This window comes from Aotus nancymaae, unplaced genomic scaffold (genome assembly GCF_030222135.1).
Source record: "Aotus nancymaae isolate 86718 unplaced genomic scaffold, 86718_ANA_hifiasm-v0.15.2.pri h1tg000064l_1, whole genome shotgun sequence".
Classification (NCBI taxonomy): domain Eukaryota; kingdom Metazoa; phylum Chordata; class Mammalia; order Primates; family Aotidae; genus Aotus; species Aotus nancymaae.
The window spans coordinates 24,954,502-24,978,828 of record NW_026988479.1 but is presented as its reverse complement, the minus strand read 5'-3'; the positions used below and the strand labels follow the sequence as shown (position 1 = coordinate 24,978,828).

At 41.1% G+C, this 24,327-nt stretch overlaps 1 protein-coding gene across 1 annotated transcript; it reads right to left on the bottom strand.

Moving 5' to 3' along the window:
• Positions 1 to 553: 553 nt before the first annotated feature.
• On the bottom strand, positions 554 to 22,943 carry SLC26A2 (solute carrier family 26 member 2). The gene is made up of 4 exons (XM_012451974.2): positions 22,857 to 22,943; positions 12,514 to 12,683; positions 9,778 to 10,501; positions 554 to 7,542 (listed from the first exon to the last, which is right to left on the bottom strand). Exons 3-4 carry the CDS (start codon positions 10,474 to 10,476, stop codon positions 6,022 to 6,024), a joined length of 2,220 nt encoding a protein of 739 aa, XP_012307397.2. The 5' UTR covers positions 10,477 to 10,501; positions 12,514 to 12,683; positions 22,857 to 22,943; the 3' UTR covers positions 554 to 6,021.
• Between the last annotated feature and the right edge of the window lie 1,384 nt (positions 22,944 to 24,327).

The following is a 24,327-nucleotide window of genomic DNA, read 5'->3' as shown; positions in this document are numbered from 1 at the left end:
CTCAAGCAATCTAGTCCTCCCCTCTTCACCAAAGGGTTAAGTGACTCATTCAAGATCATAAAGGAAAAAGAACTGGATTTCTTTATGTCCTTCTATGCGGACAGATCCTTTTGTTATTGCTGGGAAACACTAACGACTGAATTACTCTCCAAATGTAAACAGATGATATTGTATTTTATTTATATACTTTTTGAGACATAGTCTTATTCTGTCACCCAGCCTGGAGTACAGAGGTGCAATCTCAGCTCAAGCAACCTCTGCCTCCCAGGCTCAAGCAATTCTTATGCCCCAGCCTCCTGAGTAGCTGGTGTGCACCACCAAACCCAGCTAATTTTTGCATATTTAGTAGAAACGTGCTTTCACCATGTTGCCCAGGCTGGTCTCCAACTCCTGACCTCAAGTGATCTACCCGCCTTGGCCTCCCATAGTGCTGGGATTATAGGTATGAGCTACCATGCCTGGTAAACAGATGGTATTTTAAAACTCACTGACGCCTAAATGTGCTTTAGTCAGAACGCTCCTTGCACTTAAATAATTTAAATACAGAGTAATGTATTATTAGAGTAACAATTTATTAGCAGACAAAAGAAATGAAACCTCTAAATCTCAACACACATATAGGATTTTACATAATAAACAGCATAAAATATAACCTTCTAGAAGAAAAGTATCTGCTATTAGCCAACTCCCCCTCCCTTCCAGTAGGCTGCAATATATTAATAACTCATCCTCATCCCATAAGAGGGTTAAGCAATGATTTACACTAAATTACATCAAGGCACTTGCTTTAATTAAAAACTACAGTATAAAACATGTTCCTAAAAGTCATCAACCTTGAATAATTAAAGAAAACAAAAGGCAGTATACTTTTTTGGTGAATAGACGAGACTGAGAATTTAAGTTCATTCACCTGTCACCCTGATACTGTCTTGGTTTGTATATGAAGTTGCAAAGAAGACAAAAAAAGGTAGCTTATTACATAGATTGGTTCGTTCATACACACTCATTTTTGAGAAGTAGAAGCCATGGCAGCAACAGGACTCAAACCACAATTTTCCAACTAATTTGTGTTGAAAAGGCAAGGGCTATTTGATTCCATGTATCTTATTATTTTAGGGATGATACATGGGATAAGGGAAGAGAATGTCTCCAAAATAAGTTTATTAAAGCTTCAGTTAAAAGACCTTTCTGGCTTAAGCCGCTTATCTACAGACTTACAAACATGGTATCTACAATAAAGGCATTTAATGTCCTTCATTATTCCAGTTTCTAGACCTCAGTCCATTATTTTCTGATTTTACAACACTAAGATAAAAAATACATACCAGAGAATCTACTATTTACTATAATGCTTATTTTACTTTCTAAATATATTTAACATGTTTACTTTAAAATTTTAGTTGCAAAACGTTTTTTTAAGTCCTTCTCAGGATAAAAATTACCTTATAAAAATCTCCCCACCTCCACATCTAAATTCTCCATCCCTGTAAGTTACTAAATTTTTTTTTTTTTTTTTGAGACGGAGTTTCGCTCTCGTTACCCAGGCTGGAGTGCAATGGCGCGATCTCGGCTCACCGCAACCTCCGCCTCCTGGGTTCAAGCAATTCTCCTGCCTCAGCCTCCTGAGTAGCTGGGATTACAGGCACGCGCCACTATGCCCAGCTAATTTTTTTGTGTGTATTTAGTAGAGACGGGGTTTCACCATGTTGACCAGGATGGTCTCGATCTCTTGACCTCGTGATCCACCTGCCTCGGCCTCCCAAAGTGCTGGGATTACAGGCGTGAGCCACCGCGCCCAGCAATTTTTTTAAACCTTAAAAATTTACCTTTAACATATTTCAATAGTATTTTAATACATGGACTATAACAACAAACCAGCTGGTATGTTATTTTGTCCTTTTCCATTATAATTTTCATTCTTATAATTAGCACCCAAGTTAATGATTGCATTCAGGATTATCTAAACTGTTTATACAAAAAAAAAACCCAAAAAAACAAACACCCTCACAAATTAGGAGCCTAACAGCTTTCTATATTTTTTTTAATTATTATTTTAGGCTCAAGGAAACTTCACTAGTAAAGTTTCACCCTCAACACCACTCAATGATCTAACAGCTTTCTAAATCCAACTTCATTCGTTTTGCAGTTTAAGCCCAATTTTAAATAAGGCATCACTAGAATGGATAAAGAAAATATTGAGGTGGGGGAGAGAAATATTAAAAAGCAGAAACACTAAGCAAAATGTAAATCCTGTCAACTGGATGTTTACCATTTCACAGTGTAATCTTTCCCTGAATAGTCCAGGGACATCACTTCCTTCTGCTCAGTTCTCAAAGCTTCAACGTGTTCCACAAAGCACCTCCCTAAGTACCCTAGTGTGTTCCCTGGAGTGTTAACTACACAGCCTATCTACTGGATGTAGTACCATAGTCCCAGCACTTGGGTCCTAGACTAGGGTAGGTCCTCAGAGGTATTTGAAGTAATGTCTACATTGATACAAAGAAACCTATGGCTTATGTGTTAAGAGAACACAGAGGAATACAATTCATTAAGAACAATAAAGATCACAGAACTTAAATGGATTATAACTTTAAGACTCAACGTTAAGTTCCCAAGAAATGCACTGTAGCCCTTTTCTCACTTTTATATTCAGGTCAGGGCTAATCCTAATTACTAAGGGAATACACTGCAGAGAATTGCTGTTCTTATTAAAACACATAGCCATTAGCATTAAAATAGTCGAATGAACTCATCTAACACCTGGACACATTTTTAAAGTTCATCATTTACCATATGTAAATTTGACAACAAATTTTGACTTGCAATGCCTGCTGCTGTTCAAAAGCAAAGTCAGACTATCTAAATCTTGTTTTCCTTTGGTCCTACTTAAAAAAAAATTAGACATCTGTCAGTTTTATTACCATCAGAGGCACAGAGAGTACTATAGTCATTCAGTTTAAAAGAAAGACACCATGCTTCAGAGTAGGTTAACCCAGGCTACCATGAGCTCCGCAGCCCTTTCAGCTTTGGTGAATCTGTGACTCTGTGACTCTCCCCTTCTAGAAAGAAACTTGCTCTAGAAAGAGACCTTGTTCTCAGAGGTATGGCTCCTAATCCTGGTCTCCCTATTATTGTGTGGGGGCTAACCAGGGATTGGATCCTATTCAAGTGGGTCCCTCTCTCTGCCTCCACTGGTCAGATAATAGTCTTTTCAATGGTCTATTTCCTCTATAATGTTTTCCTCAGTCCACCTGTGCACCAGCACACTCCAACCCTCTGGCTGTAACAAATTTAAAAATAAATAATTTGTAAGAGTTCTAACCATCAAGAGTACACCACACTACATTTCAATTAAATGATAAACATTTTATGATATTCAGAATTTTGTATATGTCAGTAAGCAATGAGAAAATGCTTCATTTAGACTCTAAAGTTTAGAGTAAGCAAGATACTTTTGTATCAATATAGTATTTAAAATAAAACGCCTAATGAACTGAAATTCAAGCCTTTGGTCAAGAGAGCAAATGAAAACTTTTTTTATTGGCACGTTAGGCTTTGGTTCCAGGTCTGATTCTTCTGAATATCAGCAATCAAAACATCTCAACCCAAGTAGAGAAGATGAAATGTAAATTCTAGTGAAATCTTAAATGATTTTACAAATGGCTACCAAAAGCAGAAGCTCTTGTTTGTTTGGGTAGGTGGGACAAGTACAAACCAGACATAATTCAAGAATTTGCTAAGTGTATGCATATTGTTCCAGAACTGTTTATATCCACATATGGACAGAAATCACAGGTAAAGTTCAAATCCTGTTATCCATCCTTCTAAGAGATTTTCCAGTCTTTGGCTGAAATGGTATTTTTTGCTGTGTTGGTGTTGGTTAACTATAACGTCTTAAGCATGTACTCATTACTCTGTTACAGAGTATTAGACACCTGTATCAACTTAAGCCTGCCTTGGGAGAAGGGCAAGAGAGATTAAAAACAAATGACTTGGCCAAGTGCAGTGGCTCACGCCTGTAATCCCAACACTCCGGAAGTCTGAGGCTGAAGGATTGCTTGAGCCTGGAGTTTGAGACCAGCCTGAGCAACACAGTGAGACCCCATCTCTAGAAAAAAAATTTAAAAATTAGCAGGATGTGGTGATGATGGTCTAGCTACTCAGGAGGCCAAAGTGAGAAGATCACTTGAACCCAGGAGTTGGTAGCTTCAGTAAGCTACAATCACACTGCACTATGGCCTGGATGACTGTCCCTTAAAAAAGCAAACAGGAAAAAAATAAAGACTGACCAAGATACTGTGATTTTACTACTGTTATTCATAAGGCTGGATAGAAAGGGCAAATGCTGGCTAAAAACAAGCACAAATACAAGCAGCAATTGACATTTCTGGAATTCCAGACTCAAGTTCTAAAAGGATGTCAAAATTCAGGAAACCTACATTTAATCATAATGTGAATCACCTACAAAACAGAAATCCATTTCTGAGAAACTACTTTGTTGTGCTAATGGAAAGGTATTTTCCATGCCAACAAATGGGAGAACTCTACCAACAGAAAAGCAACACCGGCAGCTTATGGAGCTAACAAAAAAGCTAAATTACATATATCTATATAGGGATAAAATAGATATAATTATATATATTAAATATACATATTAAACATGTACATATTTAATATATGTCTAAAAGCATCCCACTCCAACAGATGCCCTACACATAGGGTTTACTTCTCATAAATATTTAAAATTGTTTAGAATGTAGGAACAGATTGAAAAATAATTTTATACTTCTACAGTTTGCTTTTTTTTTAAAAAAAAAAATGGCTGTTTCATAAATTAGTTCCCTATTCCTAACTTTGGAGAACCTGGTTTTTTCTTACCTGTCAAGGTCCAAATATAAAACTATAAACTTTCAATGTTGGACATTCTTGCTTTTTGAAAGGAAATTATTCCTCAATTTATAACCTGTGGCCAGCTATCATGAATAATACATCCATTGTACTTGGGTTTTGTGAATGTGATCCTTCTAAATCCTCCTGCGTAATAGTTTTAGGTGACTTGAAGAGTTAAAAACTGTGATTGTCATCAATATTTATTGTACATCAAACTCATTTAAAATGCTGTTAGAAATTGCTGACTGGCAAGATTGTCAGACAAAAATACCAGTTCAGGACATATTCCATGGGAAACAAACTAGAATAACTGAAAGCTAAAATAGAACTTAAGGGTAGAGAAAGTCTCAGAAACAAGGACAGACGGAGATCACAGAAAAGACCAGGAAGGACTCCTACTGTTTTTTCTGATTTTGAAGAGTTCTTTGTGCTTACCTCTTTACCCTAAACAAAAAGGCACGACTAAAAATGTCAAATGTATTATAAAGGGTATTCTGTCTAATATCAGGCTGGGTCTCAGGATGTTACTAAACTGCCCAGGTGTTAAACCCCTGATGAGACTGTTCCTTATGGAGAGGAATGGCACTTTCCTACTAAAAACTACTGCCATCTGGGGAGCAAAAACTGGGGATAGAGAACTACAAGAACAAACCTATCTAGTATGACCTTGTGACCCGGAAGCCTCTTGATCTATTGGTACTACAGCAGGTGCAACATTCTTTCCCTGCCTTCTTTCTCTCTCTCTCCACTGAGCTACATAAAGAAGTCTATGGCACTTCCAATGCAAATCTCAACTTCACCGCTTTATCTCTTGGAGAAGGGAATATGCCCTAAAACAGTATACTATTAAGTTTTGGAGCTACTTTACAGTTCAATTCAATACATACCTACTGCATTCCAGGAATCCTTCACATCTGCAAGAAAGCTTGAAACCATATTCTTCTTTTTGACTCTGTCCAGCTATAAGCTCTGCTGCAGTGTGTATAACAAACGCCATTAGCTTCAAAGGAGGAATAATATCTAGCTACTTGGCTAAAATTTCAAGTGTGCAAAATTTTCCACTGTGGAAATGGGAAATGTTGGACACTTGAAATTTTAACCTATTGGCTAGGCATTCTTCTACTTTCCCAATTAATCACTACTAAGACTCAGACCGTTGGGAACACATATTCCTTTCTGATTTTTAGATGCTTCTGCAAAAGCCATTGCTTCATACACACTATAGAAAAGAAGGTTTTCTTCTTCATTTTGGCAGTATTCTCCTTTGGTTAGGGAATCCCTCACAGAGGGATTACATTGAGCCAGCAGAACCTGGATTCCAATGGCTTCATAATCTCTGCGAACTTCTTTCAGTGTATGGATCCCTGCTGTATCTAAAAATTGAATTGCACTGCAGTCAATCACTATAGTATTCAGCTCCAAGGGATCATGGGAAAGTTGCACTGACACTTCATCCTGGATTCCACCGAGAGTCACTACTTCCTCTTTGACCTTTCTCTTTGCTGCCTTCTTCCAAGCTGCCTTTACTAAGAGTGGGTTGACTGTTTGTTTGTATAAAGCAGATTTAAAGCATTCTTTGTTTATGTAGTAGAGAGGGGCTACAAAGCGGAAAATCTTGATGCCTGGCTTAGTTTGAAGGTTCTTGTAAGCAGACAAGGATTCAAAGACTTCAGACCCTTCCACCAAGCCAAGCAATGAAATCTTTGGCTTCTGAGTGCGGAGGATGACACAAAACATAGAAAAACAAACCCCAACAAGCAGTCCTATTTCAGTACTCAGCAGTGCAGAGGAGAGCATAGTAACAAACCAGATAACTGTATCCATTCTACTAATACTCCACATCTTGGGAAGATCCCTAAATTTACGAAGGGCTCCCCGTAGATTTACAATTGTGATCACACCAAGGACACTTTTTTGAAGGGAATAGAATAAAGGAGCTATTACTAAGAGGACCAACAAAAGAACCAGGGCTGTTACCACACCAGAAAGCTGAGTTTGGCAGCCTGTAGATTCTTTAACCAATGTCTTTGCAAGAGCTGCACTAGTAGTAAAACAGTGGAAGAAGGAAGGGATGATATTACAAAAGCCAATGGCATACATTTCTTGGTTCGCTCTGACTGTGTAACCATGTTTCTTGGCAAACATCTCAGAAAGCGATACAGTGATAGCAAAACCAATGATGGAAATAGCGATGGCATCTACAGCCACACGAGGAATTAGGTTCCACTCTGGTACTCTGGGTGGCATAAACCCAGTGGGAATATGTCCAGCAATACTAGAATTATAATTCTCATGTAGTTTTCCAAAATGAGAGGCCAATGTGGCTGCCACAACAACAACAAGTTCAACAGGAATCGGTGCCTTAAGCTTGGACTTGAAGTGTTCATTGAGTTCTTTGGTTGGCAAAAGAACCAAAAGGCACAAAAGGCTGGTGATAAGATCACAGAGATTGGTCTTATGGATGTTTCTGAAGATATGTATCCAGGTAGTAATGAGTGAGCCCACACCATTACTCCGAGGAAGGCTGAGCCCAAGGAGATACTTGGCCTGAGATGTAAGAATAGTGAAGGAGGCACCAGTGACAAATCCACTCAGCAAGGCATCTGAGAGGTAGACTGAAACAAAACCCACTTGAAAGAAGCCCATCGCTACCTGGAAGGAAGGATATAGAACTGTTAAATATAAATGGAAAAGAAATTCTACATTTTGTATTATCCTGACATTTCTTGCATGGAGACATATCATCAGAGCATCACAGAATGTCAGAGCTAGAATAAACACAATCATACATCAATCTTCTCATTTTACAAAGGGAAAATTATGTTTAAAGGGCTAAGCAACTTGCCCAAGGTCACAATGTTAATTATTAGCCCAGGTGAGACAGGAACATCAGATTTCTATCTTTTCATACAATACTTCTTAAGCTTGAATAAGGTTCACACCTTTTCTTTTTTCCATTCTTCCCATCACAAAGAACAGATCTCTCTCTCTCTCTTTTTTTTTTCTGAGACAGAGTCTCACTCTGTTGCCAGGCTGGAGTGCAGTGGCACAATCTCAGCTCATTGCAACCTCCACCTCCTGGGTTCAAGCGATTTTCATGCCTCAGCCTCCCGCGTAGCTAAGACTACAAGTGCACACCACCACACCCAGCTAATTTTTTTGTATTTTTAGTAGAGACGGGGTTTCACCATAATGGCCAGGATGGTCTCAATCTCTTGGCTCGTGATCCACTCACCTCGGCCTCCCAAAGTGCTGGGATTACAGGAGTGAGCCACCGAGCCCAGCCAGAACAGACCTCTTTTAAAAGAAAAAAATTCTCAAGGATCCAGAAGAAAACTTCAAGCTGGAAAAATTCTTCTAGTTAAGAAACCATGTATTTTCCTTAAATCCAAATCATTACTGTGAAGTGAAAGTATAAAAGCGAAGCACAAAAGTGAAGTCTTACTGCTTCTCAGTCTTTTGGCTAAGAGCAAGTGTACAAGTGAAGTTTTAATTGGTAAAACAAAAAATTAGATTCACATCAAAACAGAATCACACTTTAAAAATCATTGTAGAATTATCTTTAACCTCATACTAAGAAACCATTCTCATGCAGTGTATATGTACTGATGCCATACTGTCTCCCATATTAACAATAATTCTGTATTTTACTTATTTTTTCCTCTTTCTAATAAGTTTTCAGAATTCTAGTATGCCTTCCTCCTTCTTGGTGAGGCATACTAACGAAAAAGCAAAAGTTGGCTGGGTGCGATGGCTCATGCCTGTAATCCCAGCATTTTGGGATGCTGTGTTGGGAGGATCACTTGAGTCCAGGAATTTGAGACCAACCTAGGTTGGTCACAGAGAGACCCTGTCTCTTTATAAATAAATGAATAAATAAGTAAGTAGACTCTGAGAAGCACAGCTCATCTTCACACCATCCTCACTCTCCCTCCCCACTCATCTGAGCACCAAATAAAGTGAGCTACTCTTCCCTTTCCCTCGTTGGTTTGAAATGCCTGTATTAGAGAAGAGGTTTAATCCTGGCACTGACTCCTGGATGCCAAAAGCCAGGGGCATGATGATAATGACAGATTAGTGGATTCTATAGGAGACTCAAGAAGAATTTGATTTCTAATCCTTTCTCCTGGCTGATAATATGAAACCGTGGTCCCCAACTTTTTCCCTCCCTCCCCAACAATCCAAGAGAACTACTACCTTTAGTAAGAGTCACTCAATAGATTAGCAATTCTAATGGAAGGTGAGGGACATTTAGAATTTGAGGCTAGGTGTGGTGGCTCACACCTATAATTCTAGCACTTTGGGAGGCCAAGACTGGAGGATTGCTTGAGCTCAGGAGTTCGAAACCAGCCTGGGCGACATGGCAAAACCCTGTTTCTACAAAAAATACAAAAATTAGCATGTGCCTGTAGGCCTAACCACTTAGGAGGTTGAAGTAGGAGGATTGCTTAAGCCAGGGAGGCGGAGGTTGCAATGAACTAAGATAATGCCACTGCACTCCAGCCTGGGTGATAGAGTGAGACCCTGTCTCAAGAAAAAAAAAAAAAAGGAAAACTCCTGCACTCTCAACCCCCATTCTGTTACCCACTTGCCTAACTGCTAATGCTGACTCTGCAATAACCAACCACAAATAATCTCAAGCAAAGCCAAGATTTTCTGACATGTAAAATTAAAGAGCTGTACTAGGTGGTGTGAGGTCCAGAGAACCAGCCTTATATTACCTGTGGTCCGGTTAGGGTTTGAATTTTGCCTCTACCCTTTATATACCCTGAGCTCTCAATAAATGATACCTTTAATTACTGTGATTCCTAAGATCCCATACAGAGATGAGATTTCATGTAATAGATTACTTTTCTAGAAATAACCAATTGTTTCATTGCTTCTTACCTGATAAACTCCAGCCATAAAGGTTACAGAGCTGCCAACCATAATTGCATAGCAACTTTTGTCACATATCCTGTCTGATGTATGATTTAATAATGTGCTCCCATTTGAAAGCATTCCTAAGGAAGAAGCACTACGGGCATTGTCATAGCCTGCTTTCTGTAGTTCTCGGTCAACTGTCTCACCAATCATAAGGCACAGTACTCCAAAAATGCCCACAGAGATGTGACGGGAGGTACCCAAGAGGAAATAAATGATGCTGGCAAAAAAAGATGTGTACAGACCATAGACAGGTTCTTGGCCAGCCAGTAGGGAATAAGCAATGGACTGGGGCACCAATAAAATGCCCACAATCAAGCCTGACATCACATCCCCTAAAATGTTTTTCTTCAGGTCGTATTTTGGGAGCCACTGCAAAACAGGAAGGAAACCTAAAATCGTATTTTTGGCTTTGGTTGGACTGCACTGGCAATTCTGCAGCTTTTTAATAACAAACTGCTTGAAGTTTGTATTTGATTTCTCTTGACGCTCAATAAGTATCCTAGGATAAGGTCTGCATTGATCATTGGTCTCAAATTGCTTGAAGTCAGTACTTGATTCCCTTTGAAGTTCCAGATGGATCCCAGATGGAGAACTGGGATCATTTCCTTCAGCTGAGTCTCTGGGTGAAAGGTCATGTTGCTCTTTACCTTCCGAAGACATTTCTGGAGATAGATGGTTCAGCTTCCTACACCAGAGAAAATACCAGTGTTCATCGATAAAGTAATTCTCAGGGCTCACATATGCTAGCAATTCTACTTCCCATTTCATGAGAGTTAAGAGGAATTCACTTTTGGAATAGGTGTCTTATGTCCCTTTTCCTTAATTGAGACTCATTTGTCTTGGTTAGGGGACAAAAGAAAAGACCAGAACCAGACCATAAACAGCCAAGTCAAAGCAAATAACTGGCTGGGTACAGGACTTCTCAAGAGTGTAAACCATTAAGGATTCTTCTCCATATATGCCTGGCTCCCCCTGCAGTTTTTCCTCCAGAAAAGGTATAAGGGCAGCCTGTTTTCTTTCCATACATATGCAACCAGTGGTCTTCTTCCCAGGTTTTTCACCTCCCAGGCAGATTGCAAAATAGGATCTGGTCTTAACCCCAACTGTCACCTTAACCCCAACTGGTAGGTTCTACCTACCAGTCCCTAGAACAAGGAAGATGGTCCTTTTTTTTAATTTTGGGTCCCTTTTTAAACAACCTGCTAAATTTGAAAATAAATAGAAGAAAAAGTAAGTTGCAGGGTAAAGATAAATGTTTTTGGCAATATAAATAAACTAGGGCAGAATGCATTTGAGTCTTTGAACAGTACTCCCTTGCTTCGTAGGAAAGAGAAGAGAGTTGACATGAGGATGCTGAATGTAAAGGGCATGGAGAGGGCTGATGGGCCAAGTGTCTCATACATGCTGTAGAAGGTTTTGGTCTATTCCACTATGTTCTAGTATAGAGTCATCTGCTCTGTGGGCAGGGCCCACATTCACATAAAATTCACTTTACTATTCTAAGTACACACTCTGCAACACAGGTTGAATAGAGAAATAATGTTGCCCTGCACTTCCTCTATTGGAGGCAATACAGGTGATCCTCCATCTCTGAGTCCGACACTATAAAATTAATGCCATAAGACCTACCACTAGGAACTATAAGAAAACAAAGGAGGTAAAAATAAACAAAAGTGAGAAAGGACAACAACTAAAAATAAGTCTTACAATAGGAGTAAAAGAAGATGAACCAGGGTCTCAAAGGAGTACAGTATAAATCGTTTACCAAATACTTCATGAATCAGTGCCTTTACATTAGCTGTTTACTTAGCTTGGAATGGCCATCCACCTCAGGCTGTCAAGATCCTAATAATTTTTTTTAAACCCAGTTATAAAGCTACCTTTTCCAGAAAGCACTAACCAATCTCCCCTAGCCCAAACGAAATACCAAACCCTCTGGGTCCCATAGCATGTTGCACCTCCATTATAGTACTAACCATACTCTTGTATTAGTGAAGTAGGAATCTCTAGCTCCTGGAGGAAAGACATCTTGTTCATCAGTATAATCTGAATGTAATGTAATAACTTTGAGATAGCAGGCTTACAAAACATTTGAATCAATGAATCAACAAATGAACAAACATTTGTGACTATGGCCAGATAGAGACAATTTTTTTTTTTTTTTTCTTTGAGACAGAGTTTTGCTCTGTTGCCCAGGCTGGAGTGCAGTGACACAATCTTGGTTCACTGCAACCTCCGCCTCCTGAGTTTAAGCAATTCTCCTATGTCAGCCTCCTGAGTAGCTGGGATTACAGGCGCATGCCACCACGCCTGGCTAATTTATGTATTATTAATAGAGACAGGGTTTCATCATATTGGTCAGGCTGGTCTTGAACTCCTAACCTCAGGTGATCCACCCATTTTGACCTGAGTGCTGAGATTACAGGCGTGCGCCACCACACCCAGCCAAGACAATATATTTCCTGAAGGACTCAGGAAGTTTCCTGTTTTGAAACTGACAGAAAAATGAGCCCTTGTGAGGTTCTATAAACCTAATGTTACGAAAGTGCCAAAATCCAGGACCTATGACTTATTCAAAAACACAAGATAGGTAAAAGTAACCCATATTCATGTTGCTTAGGTTTAACAAGAGTAAATATTTTGATGGTCTTCTGGAGTAGATAAGGAAAGAAAGAATAGACTTAGATGACCACTGACCCTGAGAAAATCAATCAGGTTGATGGATACACCCAGCAGCTCTTTGCTCCACAATGCAACCAGTCTGTGACTTTCTTCTCATTTCCTGCTTTCTTGAGCTAGCTTGAGAGCACCAATATCCTATTTCAGAGAGCTCTTGGTGATTTCTGGGTCAAAAGGTTTTTCCAAACCTAAGATATGCAAAAGAGACATAAGAAAAAACTAATGGAATCCAAATCTTGCCCTGTACGGCTGCTAGCTGGGAAGAATATAGATAAAAATTAATACTAGAAAATACAACAAAGAAATGGAAGCTGTAAGAAAAAATTAAATAAGTAATGCTAAAAGTGAAAAACACAGTAACAGAGATGAAGAATGCCTTTGATAGGATCATTAGTAGACCTGAAAACCAAAGAAAGAATCAATCAACTCAAAGACAGGTCAACAGAAATTACCTAAACTAAAACGCAAAAACAATTTAAATAACAAAGCAAAATTAAAAAACCCGTTATCAATAATGTACCATAATATCCGAGAGCTGTGGGATACATCAAAGTATCAAACATATGCATAATTAAAATCCCAAAAGAAGAGAATGGGCAGAAGAAATATTTCAAGATATAATGGCCAAGAAATTTCCAAAATTAATGAGAGACATCAAAATATAGATCCAAGTCACCTGACATCAGGAGTTCGAGACCAGCCTGACCAACATGGTGAAACCCTGTCCATACTAAAAATATAAAATTAGCTGGGCATGGTGGCACATGCCTGTAATCTCAGCTACTCAGGAGGCTGAGGCAGGAGAATCATTTGAACCCAGGAGGTGGAGGTTACAGTGAGCCAAGATGGTGCTATTGCACTCCAGTCTGTGCAACAAGAGTGAAACTCTGTCTCAAAAGAAAACAAAACAAACAAGCAAACAAACTATGTATATGTGTATACACACACACACACACACACACACACATATTCTACATTTATATCTCCAAGAATCTCAGAGAATTCCAAAAAGGATAAATATAAAAACAAAATCCTCACCAACACATATGACATTCAAGCTGCTGAAAACAAAAGATAAAGAGAAAATCCTGAAGACAAAGAAAAAACATATATTACTTATACAGAAACAAAAATAGTAATTATAGCAGACTTCTTATTGGAAATCATGGAGGAAAAAACATATATTACTTATACAGAAACAAAAATAGTAATTATAGCAGACTTCTTATTGGAAATCATGGAGGAAAAAACATATATTACTTATACAGAAACAAAAATAGTAATTATAGCAGACTTCTTATTGGAAATCATGGAGGCCAGAACATGATGGAGTGGTATCTTTACATCCCAGAAATATGTATCTTTTTTAGAAATAGAGCCTTGCCCTGCTCCCCAGGCTGAAGTGCAGTGGCATGCAGTTAGGACTCACTGTGGCCTCCAACTCCTGGGCTCAAGTGATTCTCCCACCTCAGCCTCCTGAGTAGTGAAGATTACAGGTGTGCACCATCACACCTGGCTAATTTTTAAATTTTTTGTAGAGACAGGATCTTGATACTAAGCTCTCCAGGCTGGTCTCAAACTCTTGGCATCAAGTGATCCTCCCACCCCGGCTTCCCAAAGTGCTAGGATTACAGGTGTGAGCCACCACATTTGACCCAAGAAATATAACTTTTAACACAGAATTCTTTACCTAGAAAAAATCTTTTAAAAGATAAGAGGCCAGGCATAGTGGTGTGTACCTGTGGCCCCAGCTACTTGGAAGGCTGAGGTAGGAGGATTGCTTGAGGCTGGGAGGTTGAGGCTGCAATGAGCCGCGATCATGCCACAGCACTTCAGCCTGGGTGACAGAGAGAGATTCTGTCTTAAATAAAATAAAATAAATACAAGATGAAAAAGAAATAAAAACTTTCTCAGATAAACACTAACAGGATTTAAGGCCAGAAGACCAGCACCATATATATATATGTGGGGGTAAGAGGAGAGGGAGAGGAGGGGAGAGAGGGAGACAAAGACAGAGAGGGAGTGGAGAAGAGAAGAGGAGAAGAGGAAGAGAGAGAGAGAAACAGAGAGAGAGAGACACAGAGAGAGAGAGACACACAGAGAGAGAGAGACAGTTTTAGGAAGGTTCTTTAGGCAAAAAGAATATACCAATCAGAAATTCAGTTCTACATAACAAAGAAATAAAGCGTAGGAAATGGAACGAATAAAGTAAAGTTCACTATATCAATTAAAAATATTTAATTGCTCTAAAAGATAACTGTTTAAACCAAAAATGGGAATGCATTTTGTTTAAAGTATATGCAAAATAAACGTGTGATGCAACAATCACACAGAATGGGAGGGGGGATTGGGAATTTTAAAGTCTTTTAAAAATGTATGGATTATTATTATTTTTTAAAATAGAGATGAGGTCTCACTGTGTTGTTCAGGCTAGTCTCAAACTCGTGGGTTCAAGTGATCCTCCTTCTTTGGCCTCCCAAAGTGCTGGATTACAGGCATAAGCCACCATGCCCAGCAAACTGTAAGGTCTTACAGTAGATATGAAATAGTATATTATTTGAACATAGGCTCTGATTAAAGATGTACATTTAAACCTAAGAGTAACCACTACATTTTTAAAAAGATATAAATAATAATAGGGGAGATAAAATAGAATCATAAAAAACTCTCAACACAAAAGAAAGTAGAAAAGAAAGATAAAAGATAAAAAACAGATAGAACAAACTGAAAATAGCTGGTAAGATGGTAGAGTTTAATCCAAAAATATCACATTAAATCTAAACGGTCTAAACATGCCAATTAAAGATGGAGACTGTCAGATAGAATTAAAAAATAAGATCCAATTATATGCTGTCTACTTGAAATCCACTTTAAATATAAAGATATAGATAGGTTAAAAGTGAAAGGACTGGCCCAATTTAGTAATTTATTCAGCTTATAAATGACAGAGCAAGGTAATAAAATGCATATTTTGGGATCCCAAGAATATCCTTTTTTAATATGGTACTATTCCTATCTAATTAGCTTCTCTAATTTCAGATATTTCCGAACACCTTAAATTCAGCTATTTTACACATTCCAGTTTCACCTAGCCGCTACCCAAAATGATCCAGTAATATTGACCATCTTGTTCCCAACTCTCCCTCTCTCTACATTCATGGCCATGGTCCTTTCTCATCTCCAGCTCTTAGAAACTTAGGTATTCACTCAGAAACAGTCCCACAAGTAGAACTAATTCAGCCACCAGTCTGAATCCACAAAGTTCCATAATCATGCTTTGCTTTACCTATGTATGTATGCTACAAACTCACTGCTAAATAAAACCAGAAGCTACCGACTACTATGATTATGGCATCTAAGCAGGGAGAAATCTGAAAGAGAACAGTTTGTTTAGAAAGTCTTCAAGGGAAGAACATACCTAATTCAGGCTCTGAAGTCTAGGTCAGATTTGAAAGGATGAGAGAAGGTTTGGAATATGGGTGAGGGAGAAGAAAACACAAACAGCAATAGTTCTAATGTTGGAGGAAAAGAATCAGAAATGAGAATGTTATATTTTTTTAAAATGCAGAATGCTTATGGGGGATTAGTGGGAGAGGAGCCAACAGAGATACCTGGGGGAGATCTGGAGGGCCCTTTATGCCGGGTCAAGAAAGTGAGCCTTTAATCTGCAGGCAATGCATAGGCCCTGAAAGTTTTTGAGAAAGTCATTTACTGTATTACTCATTTGGCAAATAATTATATATCTTCTGGTCTGATGTTACATTATTTCACTAAAGCATTTTACCTTTCCTTTTATGGATAAAAAATAGTTTAAGGTAGTTTTAGAAAAACAAAACTAGGCCAGGCGCAGTGGCTCATACCTATAATCCCAGCACTTCTTTAGGAGGCCGAGGTGGGTGGACTGCTTGAGGTCAGGAGTTTGAGGTCAGCCTGAGCAACATGGTGAAACCCCGTCTCTACTAAAAATACAAAAGGCAGCCAGGCGTGATGGTACACGCCTGTAATCCCAGCTACTCAGGAGGCTGAGGCATGAGAATTGCTTGAACCCGGGAGGTGGAAGCTGAAGTGAGCTGAGATCATGCCACTGCACTCCAGCCTGGGCGACAGAATGAGACCCTTTCTCAGAAAAAACAAAAATAAACTAGAAACAGGTACAACCAAGACAGATTCTCCATGTACACAGTGCCATCTGATCCTCTAACTCACTGTTGTCAGAAAGTCCAGGGAAAGATCATAGCACTAGAAAGGTCCAGGGAGGCCAAGGATGAGCGAAGCCTTCTATATTCCTCTCCATTTCATTCACAGATGGCTACAACCAGGATGGCTACAGCACAGGCTACTTTCCAGGCCCTTGCCCTGGACTGAGAAGTTAATACTGTGAGAGGACCGGTCCTTTGGAGGAAAAGCTAAGATGACTACTCATCAGAGGAAAACTCAGATCCATCCATGGGCCTGCAACCCCTGCGTACTCCATGAATGTTCTCGAGTGTCAAACAAGCCTTCTCCGGCTGGATTGGCTAACTTTTCTATGTGAGCTCCTAGAGGTTGGGTACTGGTCTTCATTAAAGTATAAACATATTTTAAGCTCCTACTATAAGCTAACCACTGTGCTAGACACAATGAATCAAAACCTAAACCCCAAACCTAGATGTCAATCTTTCTTTCCCCTGTTATATTCCCATATGTAATCCATCAGTAAGTCCTGTCTGCTGTGCCTTGAATAATATGTTTATCCTCTCCCCACTAGCCAAACTATTTGTAATCCAGTCACATCTCACTACCCTCCTACTATTCTCTCTCACCTGGAATACTCTAATATCCTACTAGATATTAGAACACTGCCTCCCTTTTCGCCCTTATTTCCTACTGGCTTTTTGCGGTTGCTGGAGCATGCCAAGTTGATTCCATTCTTAGGGTCACTGTACTTGCTCAAGTTCTCTTTGCCTGGAATAATCATCTCCCAGATCTGTACAGGTATGTTCTCATCCTTTGGGTCTCAGCTTTTTTCTTTTTTAGTGACAGGATTTCACTCTGTCACACAGGCTGGTGTGTAGTGGCATGGTCGTAGCTCACTATAGCCTTGAACTCCTAGGCCCAAGCAATCCTCCCACCTGAGCCTTCCAGGTAGCTAGGACTACAGGTACACACCATGATACCTGGCTAATTTGTTTTTATTTCTTTATAGAGACAGGGTTTCGCTATGTTTCCCAGGCTGGTCTCGAACTCCTGGGCTCAAGCAATTCTTCCACTTTTGCCTCCCAAAGTGCTGAGGTTACAGGTGTGAGCCACCATGGCTGACCTCAGTTTATATGTCACCTCCTCACAGAAACCTTCTTTGACCATCCCAACCAAATAAAATACCTCCTTTCCAGCATTCTTTATATGCTTACCTGGCTTTATTTTCTTCACAGCACTTCAGACTTTTGAAATTATATTACTTATAAGCAAAACTATTATTTACAGTCTTTCTCATACTTATTGTATTTCCATTATCAAGAACAACGCCTGGGAAACAGCGAAAGAAATCTAACCGCCATGTTTTTTATATTAGAAATAAAGATTCAGCTGGGCACCAGTGGTCTACAACTATAATCCCATCACTTAGGGAGGCTGAGGTGGGCAGATCTCTTGAGCTCATGAGTTCAAGACCAGCCTGGCCAACATTGTCAAACCCAGTCTCTATGAAAAATACAAAAATTAGGCCGGGCGCGGTGGCTCACGCCTGTAATTCTAGCACTTTGGGAGGCCGAGGAGGGTGGATCACCTGAGGTCAGGAGTTCAAGACCAGCCTGGCCATCATGGTGAAACCCCATCTTTAAAAAAAAAAAAAAAAAAAAAAAAAAAAAATTTGCCAGGCGTGGTGGCACATGCCTATAATCCCTGCTACTTGGGAGGCTGAGGCATGAGAATCACTTGAACCCAGGAGATGGAGGTTGCAGTAAGTTGAGATCACACCACTGCACTCCAGCCTAGGCGACAGACAAGACTGTCTCAATCAATCAATCAAGGTTCAGATTAGTAAAATCATTTGCTACTTAAAGGAAGAGATGGATCCACAACCCAAGTATCCTGACTGCTAATGTTTTTCCTTTAATAGACTGCCTATGCCAGTTTCTGTAAGTGTATAAATACATCAAATAATTACAGAAAAACTAGCCAACCTAGTAACAACCTAAAGATCTCAAGTTTGTGGAAAACCTCAAGTTGTAACATTAACCCAATATTAATGTGAACAAGTCAACTACCAAAGTAAGTCTCCTCTCTTAGATGGAAAAATCTCAAACTAGACTGGTAAGAGCTATAGTGTTAAGAAAAAAAAAAAAAAAAGAAATAATTTTTTTAAAAAATAAGCAGACTAGATTAGAATATGTAATTTGGAAATAATTTTCCAGTACTTCGCACAGCTTTTTTTTTTGAGATGGAGTCTTGCTCTGTTGGTCAGGCTAGAGTACACTGGTGTGATCTGGGCTCACTGCAAGCTCGACTCCTGGGATCAAACGATTCTCCTGCCTCGGCCTCCCGAGTAGCTGGGACTACTGTACCCAGCTAATTTTTGTATTTTTAGTGGAGATAGGGTTTCACCACGTTGGTCAGGCTGGTCTCTAACTCCTGACCTCAGGTGATCTGCCCACCTCAGTCTCCCAAAGTGCTGGGATTACAGGTGTGAGCCATCACGCCTGGCTACACACAGCTTGTAAGTAGGGGAATCGTGACTTGAACAAGCCTGCCTGGTTCGAACCTATACTGTCATTTGATTGCTTATTTTGAAGCTTTTTTTAAGTCTTCAGAAAAGTTGAAAGAATGATACATGGAATACTTCCACAATAACAATTCACCTATTAAACAATTTACAATTCATATGTTAAAGCACTCTCTCCATATTCACAGGGATTTTTTTTTATTCTTCTCGTTGTTTTTGAACTATTTGAAAGTTGCTACTCAGCTAAGAGATTCCTGAATTCCTCAAAAAAAAAGAAAAAAAAAGTTAAAAAAAAAAACACGAAAAAGAAGCTGCAGGCATAGTTCAGCCTTCAACACTTTATTGAACCTACATTTTTTTTTATTTTTAAAAACATTTTTATTTTGAAGTAACTGTGGACCTACAGAAAGGTTGCAAAAATAGTACAGAGTTCCTGTATAATGTTCACTCAGTTTCCTCTAATATTCAACCTACATTTTAATTTTTTATCTTTTTTGAGATGGAGTTTCACTCTGTCACCCAGGCTGGAGTGTAGTGGCATGATCTCAGCTCACTGCAACCACTACCTCTTGAGCTTAAGTGATCCTCCCACCTCAGCCTCCTGAGTAGCTGGGACCACAGGTGCATGCCACCATGCCCAGCTAATATTTTGTATTTTTTGTAGAGACAGGTTTTTGTCATGTTGTCCAAGCTGGTCTCAAACTGTTAAGCTCAAGCGATCTGCTGGCCTCGGCCTCCCAAACTGTTGGGATTACAGGCATGAGCCATGGTGCCCAGCCTGAACCTAAATTTTTTAAGCACTATGCATGTCTCTTCTTCAAAAGAAGCATTCATTAGCAAGATGAGGTCAACCATTTGGATATGCTCCCCCAAAATCTGCACTGGTTCCCCACTTCCTACAAATTATAGTCTAAAAATATTGGTATCAGCTTCTATAAATGAATCTGAAACCGCCCACTGTTTTGCTTCCTCCTATGCACTAGTGTTCCAATCACCAGTCCATGAAAATTTTAAGCAGCCTTTGTCCTCGGGGCCTTTGTTCATATTGCCCAGCCTCAAATGACACCTTATACGCCAGTTCCTTCCTAGATACAATATATAAAATAGAGGCCACGCATGGTGGTTCATGTCTGTAATCCCAGCACTTTGGGAGGCCAAATCAGGAAGATCACTTGAGGCCAGGAGTTCAAGACCAGCCTGGGCAACATAGCAAGACCTCATCTCCACCAAAAAAAAAAAAAAGTTAAAAAAATATGTAAAATAGCAGGCCGAACATGGTGGCTCATGCCTGTAATCTCAGCACTTTGTGAGGCCAAGGCAGGTGGATCATCTGAGGTCAGAAGTTCGAGACCAGCCTGGCCAACATGGTGAAACCCCATCTCTACTAAAAAATATAAAAAATTAGCCATGCGTGGTGGCAGGTGCCTGTAATCCCAGCTACTCGGGAGGCTGAGGCAGGAGAATCACTTGAACCCAGGAGGCAGAGGTTGCAGTGAGCCAAGGTTGTGCCACTGCACTCCAGCCTGGGCAACAAAAGTGAAACTCCATCCCAAAAAAAAAAAAATTATATATATATATGTACCACTGCCATTACTGCCATTTCCACATCTCCCTCCTGGGCCCAGCCCTGCCTTGCACTCCTATGCCCTTTGCTTTGCTTTATTTTTCTCCATAGCCCTTCTCACCATTCCCTACTACACAGTGTTAATTGTCTGTCTTTCACATGAGGGTAGTGACTTGCTCTGTTTTGTTTAAAGCTGTATTCTCAGTGTCTTGAACATGTCTTGTACCTAATAAGTGCTTAGCAAATACCTGTTGAGTGAATTTAACAGCTATCTGATAAGGAAAAAGGAGTTACTTTCCCCATTCTCACTTAACTCTCCAACCCCCACTCTTCTGCCCCCACATGCCAAAACCAAGGCTTATGTCAAGAGCTTGGCAAGCATCTGCCTGGGGGTTTATGCTCACTAAAATTGTGATTATCCTTCTGTCAATCATGGGGAAAAAATAAAAAATAAACGTATGGGCTGGGTACAGTGACTCATGCCTGCAGTCCCAGCACTTTGAGAGGCCAAGGCAGGAGGATTGCTTGAGCTCAGGAGTTTGAAAGCTGACTGGGCAACACGGTGAAACACCATCTCTACAAAAACCACAAAAACTAGTCAGGTGTAGTAGCATGCACCTGTGGTCCGAGCTACTTGGGAGGCTGAGGGGGAAGGATTGCTTGAACCCAGGAGGTCGATGCTGCAGTTAGCCTAGATCACGCCACAGCACTTCTAGCCTGGGTGACACAGTGAGACCAGGTCTCAAAGAAAAAAAGTCAAATCAGAAATAAGCAAAAATAAAAGTGTGATTGTTGCTTTCCTCAAAAATTACCCCAGCCAAGAATATGTTCATCTCTAGATCTTCCCCTAGGAGGCAGCACATTACAGTACAATGATTTTGAAATACAGAAAGCTGTTAGCTTCTTAGGACCACCCCTGCAAATCCAGGGATGAGATCCAGGACTCCGCACCCTAGATGATACTGAACAGTGAGCTTAGGACCACACTTGGAGACTCACTGGATGTGTTCTGGAAGTCCAATAGACCTCTGTTCAGATCCCAGCTACACTGTTCAGCAGCCATACGGCACCGAGTAAAACTTCACTTTACTCAGCATCAACTCCTGACCTGTAAAATGGGGTAACATTACCTAACTTGCTGGCTAACACAACTACCTACCACAGTGCCTGGCACATAGCATTTACTCAACAAACAATAGCTATCAGTCTCTGTCCTGCCTTCAGATTCCTGGGTTTTGTTGTTGTTGTTGTTTTGTTTAAAGGATTCATTCCTTTTCAACAGCTTTGGGCCTCCATTTCTTATTGATTCAATTTTCAAAAACAAAAGTTCTGCTTAATCTAGTATTGCATATTGCATTAGCTGTAGATTTCACATCAACAGTTCTTAGGGACAGGAAGAAAACAAGGTTAACTAGAACGGGCGCCAGAAGGAAATTTAAGTTCTGAACGTTTCTAACTCACTGTGGTCCCCAATCTGTGCAGGGAAGGAGTCCAGCCGGATAGTCTATGAGTTTGGAGAGCTGAGTACAGGTCCTAGCTCTGCAAAAGACTTGCTGTGTAATTTTAGGCAAAGCTCTGGGCCCTCTCTGTCTTCTCAGTGTTTCCAACCATCCAGTGAAAGAATTTCAACTTAGTGTATGAATCAGAAAGAAGAACAGTTCCTGATTCTGTACTTAATCGGGTGTGTGATTTTTAATAACCAACATAACCAAGCCGTCTCGCCTGTCTAGGCCTCAGTTTCCCCATCTGTCCGGGGTGGTGGTGGCTCCTATCTCCTCGGTCCCGCTTCCAGATATTCAACGAGGACTGGAAAAACAGTGGGATGCGTGGCACCCGGCAAGATATGCGGGATGGCGGGTGGGTGGGCAGCCGCCAGCCAGAGGGGCGGGCCCAGATACAAGGGGTGCAGCGCCACTCGCCCGGCCCCAGACCATTCGGGAAATAACCCGACGCACGCCCCCCTCCACAGCGGGAACCCCTGATCTGGGCTTCTACCACGCGGGGACCCAGGCAGGATGACTCGGGGAGGGGCCCGCTGACAGCGTGGCGGCCAGCACCTCTCCCTCCCTCTTCCCTGCTCCGCTTCCCTCTTCTCACCTCTTGGGTTCGGGCCGCCCCACGCAACCAGGAGCCGCGGCGCGCGTCTTCGACAGTGGCCGGACTGAGGTGGACACCGCGGCGCCGACAGAGCTAAACCAGCCCGTCCCTTTCCCCGCCCATTGCTCGGCCTCCGGAGGAGGCGGGGCCCGGCTGGCGAGATCCAGGGGCGCTGCGAGGACTCACCGGCGGAGAGGTGCAGGAGGCACAACCGGTGCGAATCCCCGCCGCGGAGACAGTCACGTGGTTCTGCCGAGCGAGCGACGCGACCACCAACCAATAACTTAGCTCGGACCGGCGAGGGTGCCGCCCCCTGGCCGCTCTCCTCCTCGCGATTGGCTGTCCTAGGCAGAAGAACCTACGCTACACGGATTCTTAGGGAGGTTCCGCCCCTGCATGTGTGGCGTTGACTCCTTCACAGAGAGAGCTGATGACCGGCCTCGGCCGCTAATCTGTGGCGGGAGTGAAGTAGCAGGAGAGGCGCGGAAGCGCTCTGCCCAGAGTTTTGAAGTGCTCAGCGTTTGCGATTGGCCACGTCTTTATCCAGGGCTTCTTGGGACCCCGTTCCCTCCCACCCGCCTTTGTAGAAGGGGAAATTGAGGCCTCGAACGGGAAAAGGTCTCCTAGAATGTTAGAGGCTCTTGCCCCACTCTAACTCATTCCCCGTCAAAGATTCCAGTAGCCAGGCTAAAATGTAAATTAAAAGGTCGGGCGCCATGGCTCACGCCTATAATCCCAGCACTTTGGGAGGCCGAGTAGGGAGGATCGCTTGAACCCAGGGGTTCGAGACCAACCTGGGCAATATAGCGGACCCTTGTCTCTACAAAAAGTAAAATGTAAATTAAAATGTAATTGTAGTTTTTGTTAAAATCATCAGTGACTTTCCATGGCATTTACAGGTAAAATCAAACCCTCCCTATTCCCTCAAGGTCCTGCATGCTTCAGGCACTCATCTCTGTCTCCATTCTTCAATGATCTCCACCCATACTGGCCCCCTTTGCTCCCCAAGCTTGTTATCTTTAGGAACCTAGACATTGGTTCTGGCTATTTGATTTCTTCTGGTCTCTCAGGTCTCAGCCAAAACACCAGCCCTCTCCACAGCTAGGGCGTCCCTGACCACTCTGTGTAAACTAGCCAGCCAGTCACATCCTTTCGGGTCATCTTGATTTAATTATCTGCCCCGAACTGGCCACTATTATTTATTAATTTGTTAATTCTTCACCTTGTCTGTAGCTTGCATGGGCCCACTAGATGGGAGTGAAGGAGTACCTGTGAAGGAAGCATGATTAACTTCCTTCCCTTTCCAGTGAATATCTTCACAGTCATTCAAGGCACTCCCTTTCTTATCTAGAGATGATCCCAAGTTTCTGTCACCCATCAGATTCAGAGTTTCCAAAAAGTCATAAGCTGTACTGGGAATCAGAATACGAACACCTGGGTTCTACTCCTGATGCTGCCCCTTGTGGCTGAG